The 12969-nt window shown below is 47.5% G+C and overlaps 1 protein-coding gene across 4 annotated transcripts in view; it reads right to left on the reverse strand.

The window, feature by feature from the left end:
* Window positions 1-12969, reverse strand: part of entpd4 (ectonucleoside triphosphate diphosphohydrolase 4) — a 99507-nt gene that overhangs the window by 61194 nt on the left and 25344 nt on the right. For 2 of the 4 annotated variants that reach the window (XM_048522900.2, XM_048522899.2), the window contains exons 11-13: window positions 12843-12928; window positions 9251-9412; window positions 7515-8332 (exon numbers count right to left, since the gene is read on the reverse strand). The exons of the other annotated variants lie outside the window; for them this stretch is intronic. In XM_048522900.2, the coding sequence (XP_048378857.2) occupies window positions 8122-8332; window positions 9251-9412; window positions 12843-12928 (459 nt within the window). In that variant the 3' untranslated portion in view covers window positions 7515-8121. Of the gene's footprint in view, window positions 1-7514; window positions 8333-9250; window positions 9413-12842; window positions 12929-12969 lie in introns of those variants that run through there. 4 annotated transcript variants of the gene reach the window in all.

Raw genomic sequence — 12969 nt, forward strand, 5'->3', positions numbered from 1 at the left:
AGGAAGCTGCTCAGACCCCCTTCTCTCTCTCATTATGGACAGAGCAAACACCCCCACCCTTTCCATAAGTATTTGAGGAGAGAGGCTAGCCCCTAACTTTTGATATTGTTAAAAAGGCAAATAGAAGGCACTGTGTTCCAGACATGATCCTATATGCGAGGATGTATGTGCATGTGTTTATGTTTGTATGTGGTATATGTGGTCAAGTGCGTGCACAAAGTGTATGTGCATGCGCATACATGAGCATATGTACACGTACGAATACGTTTGTCTGCACATGCGAACATGGGTGTGCCTATGTGCATCATCAGGGAAGGCGATGGCCTACTGGTATTATCACTGATAATAAAATGTGAGGCTGGATGAACACAGCAGGCCCAGCAGCATCTCAGGAGCACAAAAGCTGACGTTTCGGGCCAAAACGTCAGCTTTTGTGCTCCTGAGATGCTGCTGGGCCTGCTGTGTTCATCCAGCCTCACATTTTATTATCTTGGATTCTCCAGCATCTGCAGTTCCCATTATCACTGGTATTATCACTGGGCTGTTAATCCAGAAACCCGGATAATGTCCTGGGTTCAAATCCTGCCATGGCAGATGGTGGAATTTGAATTCAATTATAAAAAAGCTGAAGCTAAGTCTAATGATGACTGTGAATCCGATTGTCAGACAATCATCTGGTTTACTAAAGGACATCCTTTAGGGAAGGAACCTACCATCCTTACCTGGTCTGGCCTACACGTGACTCCAGCAATGTGGTTGACTCTTACCTTCTGGGCAATTAGGGATGGGCAATAAATGCCTAGCAATGCCTGCAGCCAATGAATGAATAAAAAAAGTGTGTATTTGTGCATACTTGTGTGTTTGAGTGTGGGTGGCGGGGGGGGGGGTGTTGGGCAGTATATTAGATCATTGCATCAACAACTTACCTTTATATAGCATCTTCAACTAACAAAACATTCGAAGACACTTCACAGGAATGCCAGTAAACTAATCTTGGCATCAAGCCGCATTTTGGTGATAATCAGCCAGGTGACCTTTATCAAAGAGAGGAGCGAATTTTGGTCTGTGTCACAGCAAGTCCACCAGTGATACTGTGAGTGAAATCAGGCTGTGTTCAAGGGGTAGGAATTAGAGGAACAAAAGCATCTGGGAGAAATGACAAGGGATGGGGCCAAGACGAATTTAAAAACAAGGTGACAGGAGAATGGGTTTTGGTGCCCATTAGAGCACGGCTGATGAGACCCAAGTCTACGTAGATTGAAAGATGAGAAACAGCCAGCAATGCATGAAAATAGTTTCAAATCTCAAACACAATGCTGTCTTACTTGGCTTGGAGTTTGTTTTGCTCTGAGCTATTGACAGAAAATATGATGGCTTCACATTTTCCACTCTGGAACTGGCAGGGTCACAAACACTGAAGTTTCCAGGATAAGCTGTCCTAGATCAACCATGCCACAAGAAGCTGTGACTGTGGAGAACATGAACCCAGAGCTCCAAACTCACAGGTTCAAGCTCCAGCGCAGGGGTACACGAGACACTAAGAGAATGCAGTACAGCAGCTTCGCAGTGAGATGCTAAAGTGTTTCTGTACGTGCAGAATATCAAACAACTTGGTCAAGTTGGATTTATTCATGACTATCTGACATGAATAACAGCCCTCCAAGTCCTCTCTGATGAAGAGTCTAGGCCCGAAACATCAACTTTTGCGCTCCTGAGATGCTGCTTGGCCTGCTGTGTTCATCCAGCTCCACACTTTGTTATCCTCAGCCCTCCAAGTGGAAATACATTTACTCTATCTTCCTGACTGAACTTCAGAACTTCCAGGTTTCCCCACACTCCCTCTACTACCCTGATGCCAAATACCATCGGATGCTAGTCCTGGAAGAAATCCCATCTTACTTCCAAACACAAAATCACTATGTCAGTGCTGTGCTCATCACAACTTCAAGGCGACAATTCTCACTTTGTGAAGAACCTCCTCGTTCAGACAGCAATGTCTGAAAAATAGCAGACAGTCCCTGCTCTCACAGCACCTTCCAAACCCAACACCTACACCGAAGATGATAACAGAAGGTGTTGGAGAAACTTAGTAAGTCTGGCAACATCTGCAGGAAGAGAAAATCAGGATTTATTTTCAAGTCTGGTATGACACTTCTTCCAAGAGTCTCCTACCTCTGAAAGATATTCAATTTGAATGGTTTACTCTGTTTCTCTCTCTATATGGACCTGCTGGATTTCTCCAGCACTTGCTGTCTTTATTTCAGATTTCCAGCATCCACAGTATTTTGCTCAGAGATAGTGGGAACTGCCAATAGTGGAGTCTGAAATAACAAGGTTTAGAGCTGGATGAACACAGCAGGTCAGACAGCATCAGAGAAGCAGGAAAGCTGATGTTTCGGGTCTGGACCCTTTTTTCTAAAGAAGGGTCCAGACTCGAAATGTCAGCTTTCCTGCTTCTCTGATGCTGCCTGGCCTGCTGTGTTCATCCAGCTGAAAACCTTGTTATCACAGTATTTTGCTGGTTGATTATGCATTCAGTGGGATGAAGGTAGCAGATGCAGGGGAAATGCCACCATCAAGATCCTCTCTAATACACACAATCTTCCTGACTTCAGTGCATCCCTACAGTGTGGAAGCAGGCCATTCAGCTCATCAGGTTCACACCACCCCTCCAAACAGCATCTCACTGAGACCCACCCTCCTCTCACCTCTCCCTGCTTTCTCATGGCGAACCCACCTAACCTGCACATCCCTGGATACGATGGGTAATTTAGCATGGCCAATCCACCTAGCCTGCACACCTTTAGGCTGAGAGAGGGAACCCCCGCAGACACAGGGAGAATGTGCAAACTTCACACAGACAGTGTCCCGAGGCGGGAATTGAACCTAGGTCCCTGGCACTGTGAGGCAGGAGTGCTAACCACTGAGCGTGGCACCCAACTTGTAGCTGGACTGGTCATCCCCTCACAACTGCTAGGTCAAAATCAAAACCCACATCTTTGTCGTGCTGTGGGTGTGCCTCCACTATACAAACTAAAGGGTTTCAAGGAAGCAGCTCACCTCATCACCTTCCCTTACGGTCATTAGCGATGGGTAAAAATTGCTGGCTCTGTCAGCGACACTCATATCCTATGATTAACTTAAAAGAGTACATGCAGCAGAGTGCACATGGACTACCACTAAAGACTAGACCTCCCCCATCACTGACAATCCGCCTTTTTGCTGCGTTATTACATAACGTGAAGGAATTGGCTCCCCACAGTGTCCACACTGCAAGCAGGACATGTATGGATTAGCCAGATGCAACAATGAAGCATGAACGCTGTCACGTAGCAACCTCGCAGAGCAGCACCAGCCCAAACACGAATCCAGGATTTTAAAAGTAGCACATAAAGCAGGCTAGAGATATGTAAGAATATGACAGCTATCTTGGAGTCAACTGCAGAACTTGTGGACTTGAACAATGTCCAACTTTAAACTGAGCCAAACAGCGACGCTAAATTTTTTCTCTTAACCAGAAAATGAAAAATATATGGTGCTGAGCAGACAGAGCACATATAGGCAAGTGCCACTGTGTCAAAATACTAATTATTGTACTTGAATATTCCAGCAGGTGCTAAAAGGCACAGGAAATTTAGATTGGAGGCACCGCGGGCAGATTTAGCATCATTCAGCTTGGGGCCTTCATTTTTGCTTTGCAAAGACTTCCTCCCTTCTCCTGTGCCTCATTCCCCTGGCCAATTGCCTGTCCTTGGAATTAAAGCAATTTTATTGTGCATTTTTCATGACCTCAAATTGGTCCCAAGTGCTTTACATCCTGTGGCCTAACTTTCAAGCATCCTCACAGGGAGAATCAATTTACAGACAGCAAGCTCACAGAAGTGCACATGGACGTCAGAGGCCAGATGACTTGCTCCGGTTGTCCAAAGATGCAAGGGTCAGGCATGAGCTTGAAGGCACCACTGTGACACCTTGCACCAGAGGGTCACGTCTTTGAATGACAACACTTACAAATTATAAACAGCAAGAGCTGGGGAAACTGAGCAGGTCTGCCAGCATTCATGTCTAGTATGATTCTTCTTCAGCAGAGACTCTCAGCGCAGTATTGAGGGAGCACTGCGCTGTTGGATGTTCTAACGATGAACTATGTCCCCATTGCCACCCCCCCCCACACCTGGTAGATGTCCAGGACCTTCTGCCTTGAAATATTTTCTCATTAACCCGCTCAAAGATGTGATTACTCTGCTCTAGAACGGTGGGGCTTGAATCTGGGCTTCAGAGGGAGGTACACTCATGATACTAACAGGGACTCTAACACACTGTACCTGGTATCCTCAGGTAGTCTTCCATTTAAGTACTAGCCAGGCCTGAGTCTGCTTAGCCACCATGGTCACACAAGATTGGACATTTTCAGACAAGCACAGTCGTAGGGTCTTTGGCTCCCATTCAAAGCAGAAAAGCCAATACCAATGACCTATTGTGTACAAATTGGCTGCAGTGTTTCTGTAGTGGGGCTTGAGCGAAAGCTTGCATAAGACCTCTCTGTTTCCTGCACAGCACGCTACTGGTGGCTCCATGGATAAGACCTCTCTGTTTCCTGCACAGCACGCTACTGGTGGCTCCGTGGATAAGACCTCTCTGTTTCCTGCACAGCACGCTACTGGTGGCTCCATGGATAAGACCTCTCTGTTTCCTGCACAGCACGCTACTGGTGGCTCCATGGATAAGACCTCTCTGTTTCCTGCACAGCACGCTACTGGTGGCTCCATGGATAAGACCTCTCTGTTTCCTGCACAGCACGCTACTGGTGGCTCCATGGATAAGACCTCTCTGTTTCCTGCACAGCACGCTACTGGTGGCTCCGTGGATAAGACCTCTCTGTTTCCTGCACAGCACGCTACTGGTGGCTCCGTGGATAAGACCTCTCTGTTTCCTGCACAGCACGCTACTGGTGGCTCCATGGATAAGACCTCTCTGTTTCCTGCACAGCACGCTACTGGTGGCTCCATGGATAAGACCTCTCTGTTTCCTGCACAGCACGCTACTGGTGGCTCCATGGATAAGACCTCTCTGTTTCCTGCACAGCACGCTACTGGTGGCTCCATGGATAAGACCTCTCTGTTTCCTGCACAGCACGCTACTGGTGGCTCCGTGGATAAGACCTCTCTGTTTCCTGCACAGCACGCTACTGGTGGCTCCGTGGATAAGACCTCTCTGTTTCCTGCACAGCACGCTACTGGTGGCTCCGTGGATAAGACCTCTCTGTTTCCTGCACAGCACGCTACTGGTGGCTCCGTGGATAAGACCTCTCTGTTTCCTGCACAGCACGCTACTGGTGGCTCCATGGATAAGACCTCTCTGTTTCCTGCACAGCACGCTACTGGTGGCTCCGTGGATAAGACCTCTCTGTTTCCTGCACAGCACGCTACTGGTGGCTCCATGGATAAGACCTCTCTGTTTCCTGCACAGCACGCTACTGGTGGCTCCATGGATAAGACCTCTCTGTTTCCTGCACAGCACGCTACTGGTGGCTCCGTGGATAAGACCTCTCTGTTTCCTGCACAGCACGCTACTGGTGGCTCCATGGATAAGACCTCTCTGTTTCCTGCACAGCACGCTACTGGTGGCTCCATGGATAAGACCTCTCTGTTTCCTGCACAGCACGCTACTGGTGGCTCCGTGGATAAGACCTCTCTGTTTCCTGCACAGCAAGCTACTGGTGGCTCCACGGATTTGTACCCATGCAGCACTCGTTTCCTTCACACTTCAGCTAACAAACTTCCTAATTCATACCGGGCAACCTCTCAGCTTTCGCCTTTCTCCAGAAAAGACAGCAGCCCCACCTTGATCAGTGTTTCCCAGCAGGGACTTTGCGATAGCAGAACGGCTGTACAAATGCAAGCTGCTATTGTTGCAGAGTGAGTCAAGCAAGTGGGGGCGTTAGAGGTAAGATGCACCTCAGCTCCATTTGCATCAAAAGGCAGAACATGTTTAATGGGGCTGGATGGTCCCGTTCTGTTTCAGCGATGGCCTGTTGGTCAGATTGTTACTGCATTGACATGGGGAATTGGGCAGGTGCCTGCTGCAGCTCCTCATGCCGGAGGGTGGGGCTGTGAAAACTGAAACATTCAAACAGTGAAAAATACATCAGACTAGCTTTGCCAGAGACATGTGCTTATGCACGCAAATCTTGGAATCTCTACAGGGCAGGGACTCTGGCCCACGTAGTCTGCACAGACCTGTAACCATTCACTTACCATGGCCAAACCACCTAACCTGCACACCCTTGGACCAAGAGGGGCAACTGGAGCACTCGGAGGAAACCCACGCAGACGCGGGGAGAATGTCTGTGCGGAGTTTGCACAGACAGTCACCTGAGGCTAGAGTCAAACCTGGGTCTCTGGTGTTGCGAAGCAGCTGTGCTAACTGAGTCGCCGTGCCACCAAAGAGACTCAAAGACAGCAGCCTGAAAATGCTCATCATTCAACAACTTGCAATTTAACAACACTTTTATCGTGCCAGAGCGCTCAGAAGTAACATTTGAGACAAACTCACTTCAGGGCATATTCAGGTACGTAACTAAAGGCTTGAGTCTTACGCAGCAGGTTTTAACAAGTTTCTTAAAGGAGAGGAGAGATGGTGAAAATGAGAGTGAGACTGAGGGAGAGAGAGAGAGAAAGAAAATGAGAGTGAAAGTGAGGGAGATGTAGTGAGACAGAATGTGTTAGAAATTGGGAATGAGAGAGATAGTGTGTGTGTGTGTGAGAGAGACAGAAAGAGAGACAGAGACAGAAAGAGAGAGAGAGACAGAAAGAGAGAGAGGTCTCGTTCAGAGAAATTCCAGAGTTTCAAGCCCAAACAGGTGAAGACACAGCCACTGGGGTAAGCTCAAGAGGTCAGAATGACAGGAATGTAGAGATCCCAGACTATTCTGAGGCTGGAGGAGATTGCACAGCGAGTGGGAGGAGCGAGATGACAGAGGGATTTGATGATAGGGAAGAGAATGTGGTATCCCTACAGTTGGTTCAGGGGGTGCGCAACGTGGGTCAGCAAGCCATCGGATGATAGTGAAGTGGGAATAAAAACAGAAGTTGCTGGAAAATGCTCGGCAGCTCTGGCAGCATCCGTGAAGGGAGAAAACAGAGTTAGCATTTCGGGTCCGGTGACCCTTCCTCAGAACTGGTTAGTTGAGTGGGATTTGGTTCAAGTTCGGGCACAGGCGGTGGTGTTCTGGATAAGCTCATATTTACAGAAGAGTGCGGCCAGACAGGACAGCACTGGAATAGGCCAATCTTGAGGCGGTAAAGGTCAGGATGAGGGATTTAGCAGCAGATGAGTGAAGAGGCGGTCGTCACTTCAGAAACCTAACACAGTGGTTTACGTGACAGAAAAAACATTCACCGACGTCCTGGCAACCTGTACAGTTCCACAGAAGCTGAACAAGTCAATTTCTGTGCTGACAACTCTACAATGGCGGAGACAAGAAGGATCTTATAAATACATTTATTGTCTCAACACTGTCAATCAGATCACTGATTTCAACATAACATCTCCATTTATTGCAGTTATAAATAAATGTAATTTAAGAGTTTCTGATTGTCGAAATCAGCACAGCAGCTGTTGTATCCAATGTGTTACTACTGGGCTCACCTTCGACTCTCTTCCTCTCCTTCTTGTTGGTCCTTGCAGTCGTTCAGACACAACCAGCTCAAAATGAGCAACGTTTTCTCACTGAGTTGCCAGACAATTCAGACAGAAGGCTGCTCTATTTTATTTCACTCAGCTGAATGACTGCAGCTCTTCTGTTTAAGAGACTGTTTTGCTGAAACGCAAAGGGAGAACTTCCTGGCTTTCCTCGGGCAGGGTCATGCAATTTTCAACCGGCAATCAGATCAGCTTTGTCTGTGTTATGCCAGTGCCCAAGAAAGACCGGTGAATATCTCTGGAAGGTAATTGCGACCAGACCCCTTCCTCACCCCTCACCCACCGTGTGCCTACTGCCCTTTCTTGGTTTGACTTACAAAGACTGCACTTGGCCCCACGGTGTCCCCCTGCAACCGGTCGCCCAGCCCAATCCCTGCCCACTTCCCCTGCCCCACCCAGTGCCCAGGCCACCAGCTTTTAGGCAATGCCTGACACCTGAGGGAGGCCAGCTTCCCCCTTCCACCCGTGGTGCTGCATCCTCCGGTGGATCCGCCTCAGTCGCAGCAGGTAGAGAAGGATGGACAGGAGGACAACCAGGAAACAGCCAAAAAATAAGTAATGGTTGTTGACGAAGGAGAAGCCCCTCCAGTGCACGTGGTTCCCTTTGAAGTTGTCCAGTGGAATGTCCCTGTTGGCATGAAGGCAAATACTGTGAGAGAATGCCAGCCAATGCAACAACATCAAGCCGGTGAGCAGACAGGGCTCCCAGTTTGCGGGCTCCTGTTTGGAACATGTTGAGCAGCATGTCCTCAATTAAGTGGGGGCAGAGACCTGCTGCCTTGTCAATTTCAAAGCTGGCTGTGCCCCTGCACCAACAGAAAGGATTTGCTCTACTGCAGCTTTTCCTATCTTAGGATATTCCCAACATGCTGCACAGCTAATGAGGTCCCTCTGTAGGGCAGTCACTATGGCAACACAGGCAAGTTTCTGGTCCTTTTACCTGCGCAACAAGGGCCCACAAACAGTGAAGTGGTCACACTCAAGATAATGTTCCTGTGTCTCGTACTGATGCTGCTCACGGAACAGGGTCCTGGGCAGCGACAGAGAACTCCCCGCTCTCGGGGGAAGACAGGGCCTATTTGGTTTCTCGTCTCGGCTCAAATATGGCTCAAAGATGACCCCTCACAGTCCTCAGCACTGGATGTATCAAGTGGGATTTCACACTCAAACCCTGGAGAACCCACAGCCTTTTGACTCTGAGGCGCATGGCCTACTCACTGGGCCATGGCTGACTGTCAGACAAACAGACCAGGAAAAAAAACAATGCCTTCCCTCTAGGTCTGCCTTTTGGGAAAAGGCTGTGGTGCATCCTAGGAGCTGGAGGGGTGCAGGGGGACTGGCTTTAAATCTTAATAGCAAGAGTATTAAGTGCATGGAATCAACTGGCATCTTTTAAACTCCTTTGTGGAGGAGCAGATAGGGTGAACAATGATACAGGAGGGTCAGTCTACAGGGGTTGACATGCCTTCATATTATATCCATTGCTTTGATACAAACACAGCAATTACAGGAGGATGTTGATGGCGGAATTGGCAATCAGTCTCACCTCAGGGGTAAGTACCGTGTCCTGTAGAGAATCGCCCCCAGCGTCCACTGTACCTCCTTGTCATAAACCAGCTGGGCTGTTTTCAAGTTAGTGTAGTTGACAGGGAAGGAAAACCCACTGTGCAGAACCTCATACATCCATGCTGACTTAAAACACTGATACCTAGAGAAAAGAACAGCATTTTCACACAGGGGAAGAGAACAGAGTCATCACCTTTGAACGAGAGCCAGGCTGCTGAAGAGTGAGATCAGGAAGCAAGACTTCATACAAAAGCAAGTGGAAACCTGAATCCCTTCAATCGAGAGCCTCATGATGGGGAGAAACTCAAACTTTGAACACTGGGAGTGGTCTATGTGAATTCAGGACAAAGGAAAAAGGGCAAAAGGTGGAAAATGGAGCTGATGTTGTGATGAAGCTTCATGATGCTTTAGTCATTAGAAACTTGGATAACAAAGGAGAAGTATGTGGGACTTTGGTTTTCAGCTCTGTGAAGGTCTGACCTGCTTTTTTTTTAAAAGCCAAAAGTGACACAGTGGCTGTGTGGTTAGCACTGCTGCCTCTCAGCACCAGGGACCCAGGTTCAATTCTGTCCTCCAGCGATTGTCTGTGTGGAGTTTGCACATTCTCTCCGTGTCTGCGTGGGTTTCCTCTGGGTGCTCCAGTTTCAACCCACAGTCCAAAGATGGGCAGAGGTTAGGGTGGATTGGCCGTACTAAATTGTCCTTAGTGTCCAGGAGTGTGCAAGATAGGTGGATTAGCCATGGGAAATTACAGGGATAGGGTAGGGGAGTGCATCTGGTTGGGATGCACTTTGGAAGCTCAGTACAGACTTGATGGGCCAAGTCACCTGCTTCTACACTGTAGGGATTCTATGATTCCAAATGTCATAAAGCCATTTGAGACGGTGAAGTAAAGACAAAAGATTCTGAACAACAGATAAGTGACAAAAAAAGTTACCTTCTGAAACAACCGCTACTTCTCAATGACCTGAGTTTTGGTCGCTAAAGAAAGACGATGGTCAGAGGCTACAAGCAGGCTCAGTTCAGAAGACAAGAACCTCACCAGTAGAAAGGCCTGTGTAGTTTTTAGCAAGACAAGTAGACAAGGCTGGAAAAGCCCTTGGCTTTTTGGAGGGTTCAGTCAGACCTTAGCCAGTGTGTTAGCTGGGGTGTTTCAGGAACAGAGAGAGTGAATCACACCTGGTCAATATGCAGAAAGTCATCGAGAGGAAATGTTTGCAATCGCATCAGGTGAAGTGAAGATAGGAGTGATCCTTCACTGAGTTGAGACTCGATCAAGAATCTTGCTGGGAAAATGGTTGAATCTTTTTGATGTTCATGCTAAGGTCTTTCAAATGTGACCAACTTGTGTTATACTGTTAACAGCTACTGGACAGCCTCGACTAACCAGTAACGTAACCAAGTTGCAAAAATAAAACTTATGGTCTATCAAGCTGGGTTTATCTGCCTCATTGAGAATGATCATAGCAGGGATCATGACAAGGTTGAGAACAACCAGGATTGAACTGACTGGTGGAAGAGGCTGACAGCCCCAAGATCCATTCCACTGTTCTGCATGGGCATGAGACAACTCTTGATCTGGAACTCGTTCCTTATGTCTACTGATAAACAGACTGCAGCAGCAGGGGGATTGGTGGTAACTTGGTTCACTTATGTCCTTTAGGGAAGGAAAATTACCACCCTAACCTGGTCTGGCCGACATGTGATTCCAGACCCACAGCAATGTGGTTCACTCCAAAGTGCCCTCTGCACAATTAATGCTAGCCTAGCCAGCCACACCCTCATCACATGAATGAATAATGGGAAAAAAACTGGCAAGTAAATTAGAATGCGAGTGTTAGGTAATCACCAACACAAACAAACCAACACCTCCCACTGATATTCAATACCATTACTGTCTTTGAATTGCCCAATATCAACAGCCATAGTAACCAGAGATAGTAGAAACTGCAGATGCTGGAGAATCTGAGATAACAAGGGGTAGAGCTGGATGAACACAGCGGGCCAAGCGGCATCAGAGGAGCACAAAAGCTGATGTTTCAGGCCTAGGCCCTTCTTCAGAAGTGGGTCTGAAGAAGAAGAAGGATCTAGGCCCGAAACATCAGCCTTCCTGCTCCTCTAATGCTGCTTGGCCCGCTGTATTCATCCAGCTCTACCCCTTGTTAACCATAGTAACCATACAACTTTCAACATTCCTTCCCTCCACAACCAGCTACAAATGGTGTGTTTCATCTACAAGAAGCACTCAAAGATCTGTTAACTAGCCATGACCTTGACCCTTCTTTCTCTCCATCAAGTTTTCATTAACCTCCACTTAGCAAAGATGCAGCCTGTGCAAACCGTTTCTCTGTTTCAACCCTTCATACCTATACCAAGTACATTCTTAGCTTTGATAATAAAATGTGAGGCTGGATGAACACAGCAGGCCAAGCAGCATCTCAGGAGCACAAAAGCTGACGTTTCGGGCCTAGACCCTTCATCAGATTCTTAGCTTTTTCTGTTTTACACAGAACATTCTGAGTGATGCCACACTGTCCAAACAGCGGTGGGGTCTGTGAATGTCAGGGAACTGTATCATTGCAATGGCAAAGTCTAGGACTCGATTGGTAAAAATATTCACTCAGCGCAAAATATTCACTCAGTCAGCGCAAAATTCACATCTGGGAGAAAAACAGGACTGCATATGTATAGAGACACCATCACCTGTAAAGATCCCTCCAAGTCACTCACCATCACTACTTAGAATGATAGCACCATTTCTTGAGTGTTACTGGGTCAAAGTCCTGCAACTGCACCACATGGTCTGCAGAGGCAGCTCGCTATCACCTTCTGAACAGTAACCGTCGACCAGTGTCAGACTTGACAGAGACGTCCCGTGAATAATTTAACCAATGGGACTGGCACAGGAACGGTCAGAGTGAACAGGTGCCTTTTCTCCGCGTACTTGGTACACAGATTGTTGGACAGCAAGACGAAACTGAAACCGTGGATCAGCACTTCCTAACCCAGAGATGATCAAATCAATTAAATCTTGATCCTCTGGCTGAAGAATAATGTGAAGAACAGATTTGATGACCGACCATTCTGCCCTCCTGTCTCAATCTACCATGAGACAGGTTGCTCACCAGTCTCATCTCTCTGCCTTTTGTATTTGCAAACCGCAGCTTTTGTCTCATCTGAAAGAAGAGTTCTCACTTTGACCTTCCTCTGTCCAATATCAATGTGCTCCAGTAAATACGGATGCTGGGTTCCTATCCGAATCATTAAGGTACATTCTTTGCACACCGCTTTCCTGCAGGGCTCAAGTAACAGAGAGATAATCAAGATACTGAAAACATGAGCTGAGAGGCTGTCAGACAGTTCCAGCAGTCTGATGACAGACTCTGCTTTGATTCACATGGGGAATGGTTGATTGGGCAGTCAACAGTGAACTGGGAGGTACCTGTGTCAGTTGATCGCTGTATCAACACGGTTTTCTGCACAAGGGAGACGGACTGTGAGTACTCATGAAAAGCCACCCTAGAAGAGTTTGTCATTCAGCCACTTCCGTATGAAACTCGATATACACTTACTTGAGTCTGTGGAGGTCCGCATGCCTGGAGTATAAACCTTGCTCAAAACGTTCCTTCAGGACTGTCCACTTGGTTGCACAATAATCCTGCAGAATTAATTGAATCTTAAATAGTGCAGCACAGTACA

The sequence above is a fragment of the Stegostoma tigrinum genome, chromosome 40 (genome assembly GCF_030684315.1).
Source record: "Stegostoma tigrinum isolate sSteTig4 chromosome 40, sSteTig4.hap1, whole genome shotgun sequence".
NCBI classification, from domain to species: domain Eukaryota; kingdom Metazoa; phylum Chordata; class Chondrichthyes; order Orectolobiformes; family Stegostomatidae; genus Stegostoma; species Stegostoma tigrinum.